Below are 17,415 nucleotides of genomic sequence, written 5' to 3'. Positions count from 1 at the left end.
TTGTGTCAATTAGTGAAATTGGGTGGTAGCATTTGGGGGACGACCTATCTCCCTTTTTAAAAATGTGAATAATTATTGCTGTTGACCACGAGGCGGGGGCCGTAACTGTGACACAGCATAGAATGTTAGTTAAAATTGGGAGCCAAAGGGCAGGTTTGGCCAGGAAGAGGTACGCCTGTATACCGGCGGGACCAGCCACCTTATTTTTCTTAGTTAAATCTAGGGCCTTTGTGACTTCCTTAATTGTCGGTGGGTCTAGTTTTCTTGCAGCCCCTTTTATGTGGAGACCACAATCTACAGTGTCAGATGGTCCCCCGTCATTGTTGTAAATTTCCTGGAAATGATCAACCCACTTGTTTAAAGGAATTGGGGTGTCGGTACTATTGTTGTGGTTATCTTGAAAGAAAGGGGCGTTGATGGTCTGACAGAAAAAGCTGATTTTTTTTAGTGCTCGCTTCCTGTAGCCTCTCCCATGCCTCCTTCCTAACAGACACTCTATAGATTTTTTTATACTGGGATCTGCAGGCTCTCACCTGTGCAAGATCTCTGAGTTTCTGTTTAAGTGCTTCAACAAGCTTTTTATGACTCTTTGAACAATTGTTATTGAACCACTTAAACTGTCTGACGGTCTTTTATTACATTCTTTGGGCCTCATTTAAGAGAAATGACGCATCGCTGCGTGAAAGCAGCGATGCGTCACTTCTGAGTGCGCACTCCTTGCAACATTCCTGACCTGACTGTGGTCGGTGACGGTCGCTCCACCCGCCGCGCGCCTCCCCGTGAGTGTGCCCTGTGCCCCCACCTGCCTGTCCCTGCTCGCTTCCAGTGCCTCTGTCCCTGAGCTTGTTTTATAGCCTTCTGGTTCCTCCTTGGTTCCTCTTTGTTTTGCCTTGGTTCTCCCTGGGCTTCTCGCCGTCTCCTCGCCCTCCCCGCTCCCTGCCGCTGCACCCCTGCGCCCCCCCCCCCTGCTGCCGAGTACCCGATCCCCTCCCCGTGCCTCCCAGCTGCTCCTCCCTCCCTCCGGATTACTTAAGTGGCGGCCAGCACGACGGGGGGCTGTGACCTGACCTGACTGTGGTCGGTGATGGTCGCTCCACCCGCCGCGCGCCTTCCCCTTGAGTGTGCCCGGTGACCCCACCTGCCTGTCCCTGCTCGCTCCCAGTGCCTCTATCCCTGAGCTTGTTTTCTAGCCTTCTGGTTCCTCCTTGGTTCCTCTTTGTTTTGCCTTGGTTCTCCCTGGGCTTCTCGCCATCTCCTCGCCCTCCCCACTCCCTGCCGCTGCTCCCCTGTGGCCCCTGCCCTCCCTGCTGCTGAGTACCCAATACCCTCCTCGCGCCACCCCGCTCCCGCCTCCCAGCTGCTCCTCCCTCCCACTCCGCCCCACCACTATGCCATATATGGCGGAGTCCGCAGGTACGTGCAGCGTTCATGTGCAGCGGGCGCGCCCTTTGCGCACCGAAGGCGCGCCAAAGACAAGCCTGTCTGCACCCGTCCGCGCCTGGACCGTGCCCAGCGCCAGACCCCCTGGCCCCCTCAGATGCCATCCCACCCGCCGGACGTACGACGCCGCCACCCTCAACGCACTCAACACCGGCGGGATCCCGGATTGCCACCGAGCCACCCCAGGACGCACCCACGGACCTTTCGCCTGCCAATCCTGCAAGTTCACCTGCATCAGGACATGCACCGCACCAGCACCCGTCAAGCCGAGCGCCAACAGCAACCACCTGAAGTGCATCCTGCTCAACACTCGCTCTGTCCACAGACACGCCGTGGAACTATGGAACCTGCTCGACACCACAGCTACAGACGTCGCCTTCCTCACGGAAACCTGGATGAACGCCTCCTCAGCGCCCGACATCCCCATAGCCATCCCGGACGGCTACAAGATTATCCGGAAGGACCGCGTCAACCAGACCGGAGGAGGCATCGCCATCGTCCACAAGAACACCATCCGGATCACAACCAACTTCGACGTCACCCCCACAGCCGCCGAACATCTCCATTTCCAGATACACACTGACCCCAAGACCACTCTCAGAGGCACCTTCATCTACAGACCCCCAGGAACCCGCACACAATTCAGTGAAGACATCGCAGACTTCATCAGCCCACACGCCCTCGCCTCCGCCGACTACATCCTCCTAGAGGACATCAACTTCCACCTGGAGAACAATGACAACAACACCACTACCCTACTGGACAACCTCGCCAACATCGGACTCAAGCATATGGTGAACACACCCACCCACTACGCCGGACACACACTTGACCCAGTCTTCTCCTCCAGCAAGTACGTCTCCTTCAGCCACGCCACCGGACTCCACTCGACAGACCACAGCTGCGTCCACTTCACCTACAGAAGGACCACAACTCACCACCACCCGCAACAGGCTCCCCGCAGGAGCTGGAACAAGATCACCTCCGACCAGCTCACCACATCCCTGAACAAGAACCCTCCCGCCAGATCAACGGACCCCAACCAAGCAGCCGACAACCTCACACAGTGGATCACCAACTGCGCTGACGACCTCGCACCCCTGAAAAACCATCCCAACAGACCCGGAAGCAAGAAAGCCCCCTGGTTCAACGACGATCTCAAGAACTCCAAGAAAAACTGCCGTACCCTTGAGAAAACCTGGCGAAAAAACCCGACTACAGACAACATGACCGCCCTCAAGCACGCCACCCACAAACACCACCAGCTGATCCACACCACCAAGAATTCTGCATCCAAGCATCGGCTAGACAACAATGCACACAACAGCAAGGAACTCTTCAGCATCGCCAAAAAGAGCTCTCCAACCCCAGTGCCGGAACCAACGACATCACTTCCTCAGAAGACCTCTGCGACTCTCTCGCCTCGTTCTTCCACAGCAAGATCGCAGACATACCCAACAGCTTCGGACCACAGACCATGCACCCAACCACCGAGTCGACACCCCCCACCAGCACCCTCCGCGCCTGGGCCCTGGTTAGCACTGAAGACACGATCCAAACGATGAACACCATCCACTCCGGATCGCCAACCGACCCATGCCCCCACCACGTCTTCAACTAAGCCGACTCCATCATCGCACCCCAACTCTGGGACATCATCAACTGCTCCTTCGACACCGCCACCTTCCCGGAGAGCTGGAAGCATGCCGAACTTAGCGCCCTCCTGAAGAAACCCTCGGCAGACCCCACCGACCTGAAGAACTACCGCCCCATCTCGCTCCTCCCGTTTCCTGCCAAAGTCATCGAGAAGACCATCAACAAACAGCTTGCCGCCTTCCTCGAGACGAATGGATCCCTTGATCACTCACAGTCAGGCTTCCGAGCCAACCACAGCACCGAAACCGCCCTCATCGCAGCCACTGACGACATCCGAACCCTGCTCGACAATGGGGAAACAGCGGCCCTCATCCTCCTGGACCTCTCCGCAGCGTTCAATACTGTCTGCCACCGCACCCTAGTACAACGCCTCGGCAATGTCGGAATCCAGGGGAAGGCACTGGACTGGATCACCTCATTCCTTGCCGGAAGAACCCAGAGAGTCCGCCTCCCCCCATTCAGATCCGGGGCCACCGAAGTCATCTGCGGCGTACCACAAGGCTCATCACTCAGCCCGACCCTCTTCAACGTCTACATGAGCCCCCTCGCAGCCATCGCACGCCAACACAACCTCAACATCATCTCCTACGCAGACGACACCCAGCTGATCCTCTCCCTCACCAGCGACCCAGCCACCGCCAGAACCAACCTACACGAAGGGATGAAAGACGTAGCCGAGTGGATGAAGACCAGCCGCCTGAAGCTGAACTCAGACAAGACGGAAGTCCTCATCCTGGGATCATCACCATCTGCCTGGGACGACTCCTGGTGGCCCCCCGCCCTGGGCAGCGCACCCAAACGAACGGACCACATACGCAACCTGGGTTTCATCCGAGACTCCTCCCTCTCGATGACCAGACAAGTCAACGCCGCCTCATCATCGTGTTTCAACATCCTCAACGTGCTCCGAAAGATATTCCGAAGGATCCCCACCGAAACCAGAAAGACGGTCACCCAGGCACTCGTCACCAGCCGACTGGACTACCGAAACACCCTCTACACCGGAACCACAGCCAAACTGCAGAAAAGACTTCAACGCATCCAGAACGCCTCCGCACGACTCATCCTAGACATCCCCTGACACAGCCACATCTCTGAACACCTGAAAGACCTGCACTGGCTCCCCGTCAGCAAGAGGATCACGTTCAGACTCCTCATCCACGCACACAAGGCCCTCCACGACCTGGGCCCCAAGTACCTCAACGACCGCCTGACTACTACACGCCCACCCGCCAGCTACGGTCGACCAGCCACGCCCTCGCCGCCGTCCCACGCATTCGAAGAGCCACCATGGGGGGAAGATCCTTCTCCTTCCTGGCAGCCAAGACGTGGAACTCCCTCCCCATCCACCTCCGTCTTACCCAAGACCACCTCTCCTTCAGGAAGCAACTCAAGACCTGGCTGTTCGAGCAGTAACGGACCCCCCTCCCCCCAAGCGCTTTGAGACCCTCCGGGTGAGTAGCGCGCTATACAAATGTCTTGATTGATTGATTGATTCCTGATGCGTCATATTTAATGTATGACGCATCATGTCGCAAGGAGTTACAGAAACGTCAGTATTTCTGACGTATCTGTAAGCGCAAAAGTGACGCATTGCTGGAGTGTGTCACAAAAGTGACGCAACTCCAGCAATGCGTCCTTTCACATGGGGCAAGCCCCATGTGAAAGGGCCTGCGTCAGTCTTACGCCTGCTGTGAGACAGGCACAAGATTTTGATGCACCTGCGTCCTAAAAGTAACGCAGTGAAATCTCATAGATTTCACTGTGTCACTTCTACGACCCTTCCTTGCGTCAATACGCCCCCCCTTGCATACATTATACCTGGCGCAGGTATAATGTGGCGCAGGGGTTTACAAAGTGACGCATCTACCTAGATGCATCACTTTGTAACTATGGCGCAACAAGGCACATTTTTTACGCCACTGGTGCGCCACAAAAAGGGACGCACCGGCGGCGTAAAAGTGACGCACAGCCTCATAAATGAGGCCCTAAGATTTTATTTAAGGTCAGGGAAAAATCTGTGAACGCTGCTAGCATGGTCTTTGGATTTACTTCATCTTCAAGGCAGGTCCGAATTTGTGACCTATTTTTTTCCACAAGTTTTCCAAGAACCACCTCAGGGTTCATCGAAGCCCATTTGCACAAGAGACCCTTATTTTTTTTGTGGGTTGCAGGTGGTGCTACGGTTGAAGGTAAATTCTTGTTTTGTGTTTCAAATTTGATTTCTAGCGGAAAATGGTCGCTAAAGGGGACTTTTAAAATTACAAAATTCATGGACTTGGGTTTGTAATAATCGGAAAGGGTAATAAAGTTAATAAGACTGCCCTGTCTACGACTAATATAGGTAACTCATCCTGCCCTGCCCCCAGGGTCAAATCAATACTTAAAAAAAGAGAACGTTTAGATGAAATGGAATTAAAAGCATTTCCACAGGGGGTATGTTCAAAGTGACTTTGGCCCTCATGAAGATCTTCCATGTGGGTACAAGCAGATACCTGTGATAGTGTACAAAGTCTGCATTTGTATTTACAGAGGAAAAATTATCATGATAAAAATTAACAAATATAAGTATGACATTTAGTTCATATGCAACATTTATAAAATGAAAATACGGATATCTAGGTTGAAAGTGTGTATTTGTTGTCCCAAGCTGTAGTTATTAAGGTGAGCAGGCCACCTTGGTCATGTCCTCCACGGGAGCAGGCAGCAGGTGTGTCGAATGATATAAAACCATCTATTCATGTCTTCTCACAGGCCTCGTCTCTTGAAGACAGATGATTTTGTAGCCTTATAAAAAATCTAACCAATCAACATTATTCACTTTAGACGCAAGACCAGATACATTCCAGAACATTCAACTGAACTTTTTACCGCCGTGCGTGAAGGGACCAGACTATTCATGCAATTGGGTGCAGCCCATATAACTTTTCCTTTTGTGTTGTCTGTAACCGTACAGGGGGAAGCCAAGGGCACGGAATTGACCACATATGCTTGATTTGTTGCCCTCCCATAATTACATAAGCTTCAACCAAAACAGTCACCAGATTGTACAGTTAGTCAATTAGCTCAAGGGGTGAGAAATGGTTGTAAGATGGAATTGAAGGATGCTCCAAACCCCCCCATGCCCAAAAAAATCCTACATTGGAGTTTGCATAGTGGGCCTATGGAAGTAACCCAAGGCTACTGCCTCTATTGCTCCCCCCTCCCAATGTGGACAAATGGAATGTTCTATCCAGGAGGCAACCCACCATATGCTTGTTCCTGAAGCACTTCGGGGTCCGGCATACGAGGGTGAGGCAGGTGCCAAGCGGATGCCTAGCTAACAGGGCGGTGTTCCAATTTGCTACCACCCCCCTCCCGAGACCTATGGTGCTTTGATATTTAACGCCTCCTAATAAACTCGGTTCCACTCCAACGCCCTGGAATCTTAAGAGAACATACTTTTCTATTTTTCACACTAGTAACCCCAGGCTAGGGTAGGCCTTAGCGCGCCCATACCACCGGGGTTCTGACACTACACTTACTTTTTATATTCACTGGTCCTGACGAATGCCTGATATACCATTTCACGTAGGCTGAAACATGTTGACCTCACACTAGGATAACACTGGACTTGTAATTTTGGTCCCTCATCCTACACTTCCATTCTTTTATCCTTGTCCAATTGGCAAAACCAATAAATTCCTTTTTTGACTCAATTGTGCCATTTTAGTATTTCACTTCTCACTTCACATTCACAACAACCTGCTCTGCAGTAACCTGGCGTTGCAGCACACCAGGGTGGCACTCGGCCACTCCTGGTGGGGCCCGATGATGAAGCATGTCACCAACCAGGTTGGTGATTGAGGGCTTTCTATTTAACCTATAAAGGTTTTCATTTGCAAGCAACTTAGACTGTGTGCTAGACTACTTGCTTATCCTGCTCTTTTACATTGTAGTCATTCTAATAGTGACGATCCTCTGTTGATTTTTTGGTTTACTGCTCCTCGTTCCCCTTTCTCTCTTGTTGTTAAAAGGTGTTCCTGAAGTTAACCACAATACAGTCACCAGGTGTCTCTTTTGGACTGTTGATATGAAGCGTATGTGTGATTTTTGAGATGTATTGATGAGTACTGATTGTATGATAGCATGAGAGTGATGTGTGAATCTTGCTACTTATGCCTTTTTTACTGGTGGCGATCCGCTTGGTTGGCTTGGATCATTGAACGCGATCATGAGGTTGCCATTAAAAATGCATGGATTGCCAATGTCCTTGCAAATGTGGGCCTGATATATGGGCTGTGAAGGCTCGGTTGTATACCCATTCTCGGCAACGGCCCTCCAGGGGTTTCGTATGTAGTAGCCCCCATCCTCTCCTCTACACACCCAATTTAATTGTAAATCGCCCCCATAGCTGTGGTCAAGAAACTCGTTATGGTTGCAGCCAGTGGGCGCTCCCTAGTGTTCAACATGGCTGCCTTCGTCTTCCCCATGCTCTTACCTTGCCGGAAGGCATAGATCCTTTCCTTGGCCACAATCCAAAATGCAGGAGCCAAGAGATGTGGCCCAGCCCAGCTTTGAACAGTTGCGGACGGGCGCAGGCGGGCCCAGGCATGCCCGCGCGCGTCCGTCGCTGCGGGGAGCCGGCAGAAGAGATGTAGGTGAGTGGGGCTCCTCCCCATCGCAGGAGCAGAAGACTTCTGGGGGACCGAGTCCCAACACAGAAGAGTTGCAGCGATGGCGTTTGCGGGCTCTCGGTGGCCCAAGAGGCACGATCATTTTCACATTTTACACCACAAATCAACTAACACCCCTATAAGGCCTAGTATTTCACACTCTCATCCGGCATCCCATTCATACCACACACCACACACTTGTCATGCAACAATCTGGAAAAACAAACATCCCCCATACCCGGGCAGAGTCTGACCTCTTCCCTCCTTCTGGTGTAGTGGCCGGGACTGGACTCGCCCATGGTCTGGATCTGTTGACGGTCGGATGTATTGCCTTGAGAAAAGTAATTCAGGCCAGTGGGACCCCTGTGCATTTTATTATACCGCACACACATGTGGGAATGTGCTGGGAAATAGTTTGGGGGGAGTACGAGTGGCCTTCAGTATGTACAGTTTTATTATGTTTTTATTGTACTCACTGGGGTCAAAACACTGGATGAACCCGTACACCAGATCCCGCCATACATATATCCAAGAAAAGGTTTGTTCAGTGTGAAGCAGGCACCTCAAAAGTGTTACTCACGCGTTTTCCAGACTTTATTGCCCCTGTGAGACATGCTAAACCCCCTATAGAAAGGGGAGGAAGGGGAAAGAAACGGACCTTTGAAATCCTTTATTGAAAAATTCACATGTGGGAAACGCAACTTCGGGTCCTCGTCTCAGTGTGGCCCCCACAAAATGTAAACCCCGCCCTGGAAATGCTGCGCCCAGGCTCAGGGGCCGAAATGGAGCCCATCACCCCCATGGTCACCTGCCTCCACCCATGAACATCAGACTGCATGTTCAGCTTCTGCCAGTCCAGCCTGGGCTTGTTTTTCATCACTTGCAGCTGTGCCAGATGCCAAAGGAAGACAGGATTACAGAGTCGAGGACTCCTGACCCCCAGGCTGTTTGAAACACTAAAATCAGAGGTTTTTGGGGATCTGTCCTTGGTAGCGGGAAACAATTCAGAATCACATAATGTGATCAAGCAGATGGGACAGAAAAGTGCAAACATCAACAACCACTTGACCACAACTGCTCCCCAGGAAGAAAGTGGTTCTTGACATTATAAGTGACTATCAAGCCATTTCAATTATTTTCCCAGTTGATGGAGGTACGTCTGCCAACCAAACCTAATATGTTATGTTATGTTATCCGGGGTTTTGTAGAGCGCTCAGCTACTCAATCAGAGTGTCCCGGCGCTGTCAGACCCGGCAAAGCACAGAACAAGGAAGCAGATGGAGTTATTCTCGGTTAATATAAATGGTACAGTAAAGGTGCTTAACACCATCTCACCAAATTATTTAGCACTCGAAGTAACCCTGCCTAATAATAATAAAATGTTATATATTAACTTCTATATTGCAATGCAGGGAGAGCGCCCAAATGAGCACCTCCAATCATTAGCACATTTTTTAATCACATATAAGGAAGCTCAAACCACTTTTTTCTACGTTATTTTGATGGGCGATTTTAATACTCATTTATATGTTCTAAATTGCCAATATAGAGATTCTAATTACCCGGATCATTCATCTTATCAGCACTTTGAACACAGCGCAAAGGGGCTGCACTGGAAGATCTGCTCTCGGTCACAGACCTGTTCGAGCCAGGGTTTGCTGACAAGAAGGAACGGGTTCCCACATATAGTGCTAGGGATAGTGAAACTATTATAGACTTTATGTTTATATCTCCTGGCTTCTAAGTTCAGTTATATTTTATAATGCTATACAATCTATTTTTAGTGATCACAACCCAGTGGTGCTGGAACTTGATAATAACTTACTTTGCTTTAATAAAACAGGGACCACTGAGAAGTGTGGCTCAATGGTTAGAACTGCAGACCCTGATGCAGAGGTCTGGCCCAAGACCAGGGTTCAATTCCCCGCCTCAGCGGGTCTTGGGCTCAAAATTCCACGGACCTGATAATTCTCGCCTCGGTGCCTATTCCAATCATGGAGTCCCACTCTGCAACTCTGGGCAATAGCTTGCTTAATCTCCACAACGGCCCCCACAACGCTAAGGGTGCCTGGCCACCACCTTGGGGGTGCCCCGGAGTGGACGCCTCACAGGGAAAGCCAGGATGGGTTCCACAGCGGTATTTGTAAAAGCGCCTTGAGACCCTTGCGGGTGAGTAGTGCGCTATACAAGTATCAATTTACAATTTACTGAAGCTGTAGTTGAGATTTTAACAAAGGACCAGGGGAGTAGATTAAAATTGAATAAAATCACCCCTGAGGACTTTTTTAACACAATCAGATCTAGGGTCGGGAAAGAGCTTAACACCTGTAGTGATCTGCTTAGATTTGGTGGGGATGTAATTACCTCATACGAAGCAATCTGTCAACAGGTCTCAAGTGATCTCACAGTGAAGGTACAACAGAAAACAAAACCGGCGCACGGATGGTTCAACCACAAATGCACACAAACCCGTATTGAGCTCCTGAGGGCACTTAATAAGAATCCTAGAGACAAGTATGAAGTATCCATGTTAAGGAAAAAATATAAAATCATCCTGCAAACACGTAAAAACGAAGTTAAGAAAGAGGCATGGGACTCGTTATATGAGAAAGCCACCTTGAAGAACAGCTCCAAATTCTGGTCAATCATTAACTCCCCTCTGTTTAGCGGTGACGAGAATGCCCCGTTAGAAGTTAACATCACAGAAAGGGAATGGCTAAACCATTTCGAGAACATTTATGGAAGTAACCTAGAGCTTGATATCTATGTGCCACATAATAGAGAAACAATGGGGTCTCCCCTGAGTTTCACTATAAAGGAAGTGCAGAAAGCAATAGCAGATACGGCTGGACACAAAGCTCCTGGCCCTGATGGGGTGCCATCTGACATGTATAAGGCCAACTCTGACTTTTGGTCAGTAATTCTCACAAATGTTTTTAGCTTAGCAGCCTGCTCTACCCCTGTCACCTTCCCCGCCTCTTGGTCCCGCTCCATTATAATCCCGGTATTTAAAAAGGGCCAAAGGGGGGATCCAAGATGCTGCAGGCCAATTTCTTTGATTCCTCAATTAAAATATTGGGGAAAGTAATTTTTGCCAGGATAACAGCCTGGCCCACAGAAAATGCCATCTTAAGTAACGCACAATACGGCTTTAGAGCCGGGAGAGGCATCGAAGATCAGTGCCTAAACTTACATCTTATAATTAATAAACATACGGTTGCGGCTAAAGGATCAATATTTCTGGCTTTTATGGACTTATCCACAGCTTTTGACCTAGTTAATAGGTCAAAGCTGTGGATGATGCTTCTGGAGCTAGGACTTGACCAGGCCTTGGTGAATTTTTTGGCTGAATTGCATAGAAACCTGACTGCATCTATCAGGATGACGCAGGAGGGAAGATGTACGGCTGGGTTCAAATCTTCTAGGGGGGTGCGCCAAGGGTGCATCTTGGCTCCAATCTTATTTACATTATACATAAACTCCCTGGAAGAGGATTTGGTATCTGCAACAGCTGATATTCCGCGTATGGGAGGAACGTCCTTCCCTGTACTCCTATACGCGGATGACACTGTGCTACTGGCTAGGACTCCAAACGCCTTACAACGTCTCCTTAACTCCTTTGGGGAGTTTATGAAAAAATTGGAGCTAGTTATTAACACTGAGAAATCGCATGTCATGTCACTAGGGAATAGGAGGAAGTGCTTTAAAACTGTCTCATGTAACGATTCAGTAATATCTAAAGTAAAAGTCTTCACGTACCTAGGGGTCGTGTTTGACGATGTAGGCTCATGGGTCCCCAAAGTTCTGAATAAAGTAGCCGTCGTAAGAAGATCCTCGGCTGCTATTTTAGGATTTGCTAAGAGACTGGGTGGTAAACCAGGAGAGGCAATATTGTCTACCTATAAAGCTAAAACTATGGCCATTGCAAGGTATGGGGCAACAATATGGGGCTATAAGGATACAGCTCTCATTCAGAGAGAAGAAAATAAATTCCTGCGAGCCCTATTAGGTCTCCCCCAATCAACCGCTACATATGCAGTACACTTGGAGCTTGGGATGGGATATATCTCAGACTTATTAAACATGGCCCCCATCCTACTATGGATCAGAACCTGGTTGAACCCCAATCTCACATTGAACCATAAGATCATCAGGGACTGTATGCTACTTGATAAAGTGACGAAGTGGCTGTCCTTCATTAAATCTACATCTAACTATCTGGGACGTCCAGAGATTTATACCAACCCAGAAGGTTTAACCAAAGCTGACATCAACTGGGTAAAAACAAACTTTTTAAGGTCTAGAGAACTGGATTGTGAACTCACAGAAACAAGTAAACCAACTGTGAGGGCCCATTATATGTTGATATTATCTATGTCCATTCAACCGTACCTGTCAATTGTCACTAAACCCTTTCATCGATGGTTGCTTACTAAATGTCGTTTTAATCAGTCGCACTTGTTATTGGGAATTTTTAGTGAGTGGTGCAAACCAGATGGATGCCGCTCCTTGCAAGTGTGATGACCATTCATACCAGGACACGATGCACTTTGTGTTTTTCTGCCCATTTTATTATGGGAGGTAGGAAAAAGTTCATTATCCCACTATTAAAACATAGGGGGTTCCTGCAGGTAAAACCTGTGTTACTCTATCTCCAATTAATGGAATCCCCCGCTGTTATGTTTGGGGTAGCAAACTTTATGGTAGCATCCATTCGTAACAAGAAATACAGATCATTGGGGAAAACATCCTCGGAATATGTAATATCTCAAACTGTAATAAATTCCACCAACTAATTGAGAATGCACATGAAGTTAAACCTGCTGCTTTTAAATATGTATTGAATCGCCGACTATCTTGTGCAATTTGTAAGCTATAATGAACAATTATCAATTCGACACCTCCGTGTGTCTTGTATATATGTAAATTTTTGTAAATTAATTTTTATATATTTGTATTTCTGATTTTATCTTGTGATTGAATAGCAAACTTTTATGATTTTAAAATAATCGAATAAAGTGGATTTGATTTGATTTGAGATGGAGTTATTGGCAGAACAGCCAAGTTTTGAGCTCTTTTCTAAATGACAACAGGTTGTCAATCTTCCTTAATGACAATGGCAGTGCATTCCACGCCCGGGGCGCCAGATGTTTAAAGGAGCGACCCCCGATACGAGCACGCCTAATTGCCGGAATCGTGGCTAGCGACAATGAAGCTGAGCGTAAGGCTCTAGCCGGATAGTGAAAGCCAATCCTGTTCCTAAGATACGGGGCACCATTGCCATGAAGGGCCTAGAACGCAATTGTGAGAGTCTTAAAGACAATGCGTTTCCGAATGGGCAGCCAATGGAGAGATTTCAGAAGTCCCAGATTAATAATGTCCCAGATTATTGAGGCCTGGTTTTTATGTGGAACTTGGACACATTAATGAGATACCAGTATGCAATGACCCCCAAAACTCAGTCCGTTCACAGAGCAATGTTCACTTGTTCTAAAGGTCTCTGTTGTTTGGTCCCCCTAGCCTCTTCTACTGGATTTGACCCATTACTCTTCACACTTTAGAAGGGATATTGAGCTAAAGCAATCATCTCTGAGGCTGACCATCTGGACACCAGCACATAAGAACCTCCACCCTAGGGAGTCAAACGCCTTCTCCGAAACCATTAGTACATCTATCACATGAGGGTCTGGGTCAGCTTGGTTTAGATGGTCAAAGATTGTGCATAAGCGTTGTGCCATGCAACACTTAAGGACAAACTCGGACTGGTCTGGATATATGAGACCCAACATGGATGGCATGAGTTTCTGAGCAATTATCTTCACCAAACTCTATATTGAATAAGTGCAATGGCCTGTAGGAAAGTATTCCTTCTGGTGCTTTCAAGGCCTCGGGACCTTAGTCATCAATACCTCTCTCAAGGCTGGGACTAGAAGTCCCACTGGCTCTAAACATCTCTTGCCTTGTGTATAAGATGCTCCATATCCCAGGTCTATCACCATTTGGACTAGACTTGCGCAACATAAGATCTGAAATTTAAAACATTATTGACTTGGAACTGTTAGACCTGGCATCCCGGGACTGGTTTCCCCTGTCTTTTTGCCTCTACCTCCTGTATTTTTGATGGTGTGCAGGACTTCGTGTTTGTGTTGGTTTGTGTACTCTGGGCATTTTATCACTGCTGATCAGTGCTAAAGTGCAAGTGCTCCCAGTGTAAATTGTGATTCTGATTGGTTATCCATGATTTGCATACTTGACTTACAGGTAGGTCCCTAGTACAGTGCACTGTGTGTGCCCAGGGCCTGTAAATTAAATGCTACTAGTGGGCCTGCAGCACAGGTTGTGCCACTCTCATGAGTAGCCCTGAAAGCTTGTTTCAGGCCTGCCATTGCAGTGTCTGCAAGAGCAGTTTTAAACTGCCATGTTGACCTGGCAAGTGCGGCCACTTCCCAGGCCGAAACCTTCCCTTCTACTACATGCCCCCCTATGGTAGGCCCAAGGTACCCTCCTGGGCAGGGTGCGGTGTGAAAACAATTGCCTATTAAATGTACTTCAAATTTTTATGCATTAGGTAAGCAGTGGTTCCTGATAAGGCATGGGGCATGGGGCACCTGAGAAATGACTGACAAGCCTCACACAGATGGAATTTTTGTTTGTCAAAGACCGCATGTAGCTTAGTGCCACTCATCTCTGCTTTTTGTCTTCCCAGCGCGATGTAAGATACACAGTACCGACATGACTCCACTCTGCCGCAACTTCACCTTGGAAAACCACAGCGCCTCGCTGATGCTGGAGACATTCAAGGAGCATCTGTGTGGGAGTACGGAGCCACAAACCCAAGGTAAGGGAGTGGTGCTCCCTGCAGCGGAAACTACCTGAAATATCTTAAAACCTACATGGATGTGATGTCTGTCCGCATAGCCACCTGCAGCCTTCCAACCAGCCAGTACAATGATGCCAAATGCTAAGCCTGGTCACCAGGCTTAATTAAAGACCTAGGTTCAAAGCCTGTGCACTGATGCATAGTTAGCACTGAGGGTTGGAGAACAGATCCAGGGATAGGCAGGGAGATTGGCCGGTAGACAATAGACAATCGGACAGACAGTGCTATAAACAGACAGATAGTCAGGTAGCCTGACAGCTGGATAGGTGTATACATAGCTAGACATACAGGTAAATCGATTGATTAACAGGTAGTAGACAGGCAGGCAGGATGGATGGATGGATGGATGGATGGATGAATGGATGGATGGATGGATGGATGGATGGATGGATGGATGGATGGATGGATGGATGGACAGATGGATGGACAGATGGATGGACAGATGTATGTATGTCTGGATGGATGGATGAATGGGCAGATGGACTGATAGATTCATGGACAGGTAGATGTACCAATAGTTAACTAGATAAGACATTAGACAGGGAGATCGAAAGGCAGACAGGTGATTGGAATATAGACAGCTAGAAAGGTGCACAGATAGACTTGTAGATACTTACACCATGATCATGAGTTGCTTGGTACTGGGGGGTGGATCCCTCTGCACCTGTAATCACCTGCACCGTGCAGTAACACCCTGCGAGTGTTGTGCAATAACACGTTAAACCCTTTGGAGCGGGTGCCATTGCGGGGGGTTTAATACAAATATTTACCACCTGATCTGAAGTGAAATAGCAATTCTTTACACTATCTCTTTATCACATCTTTCTCAGACCAGACTCCCTCAATATTCCTGTCTCTGTTAGCTGAGGCTTTCTCAGCTGTCTTCCTGTTTCGTCTCCAACCTCTCTTCCTCTCTCTATCACTCTGCAGGTTATGTTTCATCATGTTGCCAGTTTGCTATTTTAATTCACCTTTCTTTTTTTTTGTTTTTGTTTTATTGTCATTTTATTTGACAGTGGAAAGTTGCAGAATACAGATACAAAAAAAATCATGATGAGGAAAAGAAGAAACAGAATAAATAAAACACCATTTTCAAATAAATATTACAAATTTTACATCAAATACAGAATAACATTATCCTAAAAGAAAACAGATTCACTTTGTTTTTAGAAACATAATAAACCAGTTAAATCCAATTACTAATGGGTGACCATAATTTTTGACCAAACATCCTCTTACGCCGGCCCTTAAGTTTATATACCGCATTTTCCAGCCGGTATACACTTAATAACTTTGATTGCCAATGATAGAAAGCCGGGGGCTCCACATCCAACCAGCGTGAGGTAATACAATTTCTATACACAGACATAGCTATAAATAGAAAGCCTTCTTCTTCGACTGTTCTAATACCAATTTGATCAACTTGAATTCCCAATATCACTAGTTCTGGTGATAATACTGGTGTTGATTCTAAGATACTATCTAAAAAGCCTTGCACTTCTCTTATAAATTGGTTCAGTTTTGGGCATTGAACAAACATATGGATTGAATTGGCAGCTACATATCCACAGCGATAGGCAAATGGTACCATATTCGTACTTGCAGGAAAAATATAGTTTAACAAGGAGAGACTTCTTCAAATATCTCCAAATCCGCAGCTTTATAGTGTTTAAGAATCTTCTAAATACCAGTTCTATGAACAAAATAGATGTACTTGAAAGCTGTATTAGGAAAAATAGAATTGGCACGATATACCAACTGATGCTAAATAGAATAAAAGATGACCTCGAGATATATACCGATAAATGGCAAAGGAATCTGGGAATAGCTGAGATTGACATATCTAGATCCTTAGAAATGGCCAGTATGGTGTTATTCAACGGGTCTTTTAAAAGCCAGCATTTCATGGCCGTTTTCGATTTATACTATACACCGTCGAAATTGGTGCTATGGAAAGCCAAGGGGGGCACGAATTGTAATCGCTGTGGATATTAATTCACCTTTCAGTGTTCTTGCTGAACTGTTTATAAAGGCTTCACAGCAGACTGCCAAGGCAGCTCAGGCCGAAGCCCCCCACCCCAGGAATGGTGGCAACAATTGTTTCATTGCTTTACGAGTTTCACTGTTGAATGTATTTAAGGCTGTAGAAGTCCCTGTGAGCTGTAAAATAACAAGCATTGGCAAAGCTAATAGGTCTCGCCTAAGCAAGAGTTATTGGCTTTGCCTATGTGTTATAGCCATGTTGTACACCAGCATAGCTGCTGTTCAGCATGGCTAAAGATTAATGGCATAGAGGCCAGGGGTGTGAAGTGGAATGGAGTGACATATTCTGGAGTAGAGTGTTGTAGTGTGGAGTTGCGTAGAGAGGGGGAGAGTATCATTGAGTGGAGTACCGTGGAGTGGCATAGACTGTAGACCAGTAGAGTGGAGAAGAGATATGTTGAGTGGACTGGAGTAGTGTACAGTATCGTGGAGTGAAGAAGAGTGGAGTGTTTTTGAGTGCGGTGCAGACAGTAGTGTTGTAAAGTGGACTAGAGTGTAGTGCAGTGGAGTGGTAGAGTATTGTAGAGTGGCGCGGAGTGGCATAGAGTAGAGTAAAGCATTTTGGAATGTTGTAGAGTGGAGTGGTGTGGAGTAGAGCAGCACGGAAAAGAGAAGCATAGAGTAGAGTAGATTGTTGCAGAGTGGAGTGAAGTAGAGTAGAGTAGAATAGAATGAAGTGGCATAGAGTGTCGCTGAGTGGAGATGTGTAGAGAGGGGAAGAATGTCGTTGAGTGGAGTGCC

General features: G+C 47.7%; 1 protein-coding gene across 1 annotated transcript in view; it reads left to right on the top strand.

Moving 5' to 3' along the window:
- Window positions 1-17,415, top strand: part of LOC147700659 (CD209 antigen-like protein C) — a 168,990-nt gene that overhangs the window by 20,265 nt on the left and 131,310 nt on the right. Inside the window, exon 3 of the mRNA XM_086929166.1 lies at window positions 14,458-14,589. Coding sequence (XP_086785292.1) covers window positions 14,458-14,589 — 132 coding nt within the window. The remainder of the gene's footprint in view (window positions 1-14,457; window positions 14,590-17,415) is intronic.

This window comes from Lissotriton vulgaris, chromosome 7 (assembly GCF_964263255.1).
Source record: "Lissotriton vulgaris chromosome 7, aLisVul1.2, whole genome shotgun sequence".
NCBI lineage: Eukaryota > Metazoa > Chordata > Amphibia > Caudata > Salamandridae > Lissotriton > Lissotriton vulgaris.
This window is presented reverse-complemented; position numbering and strand designations above follow the sequence as displayed.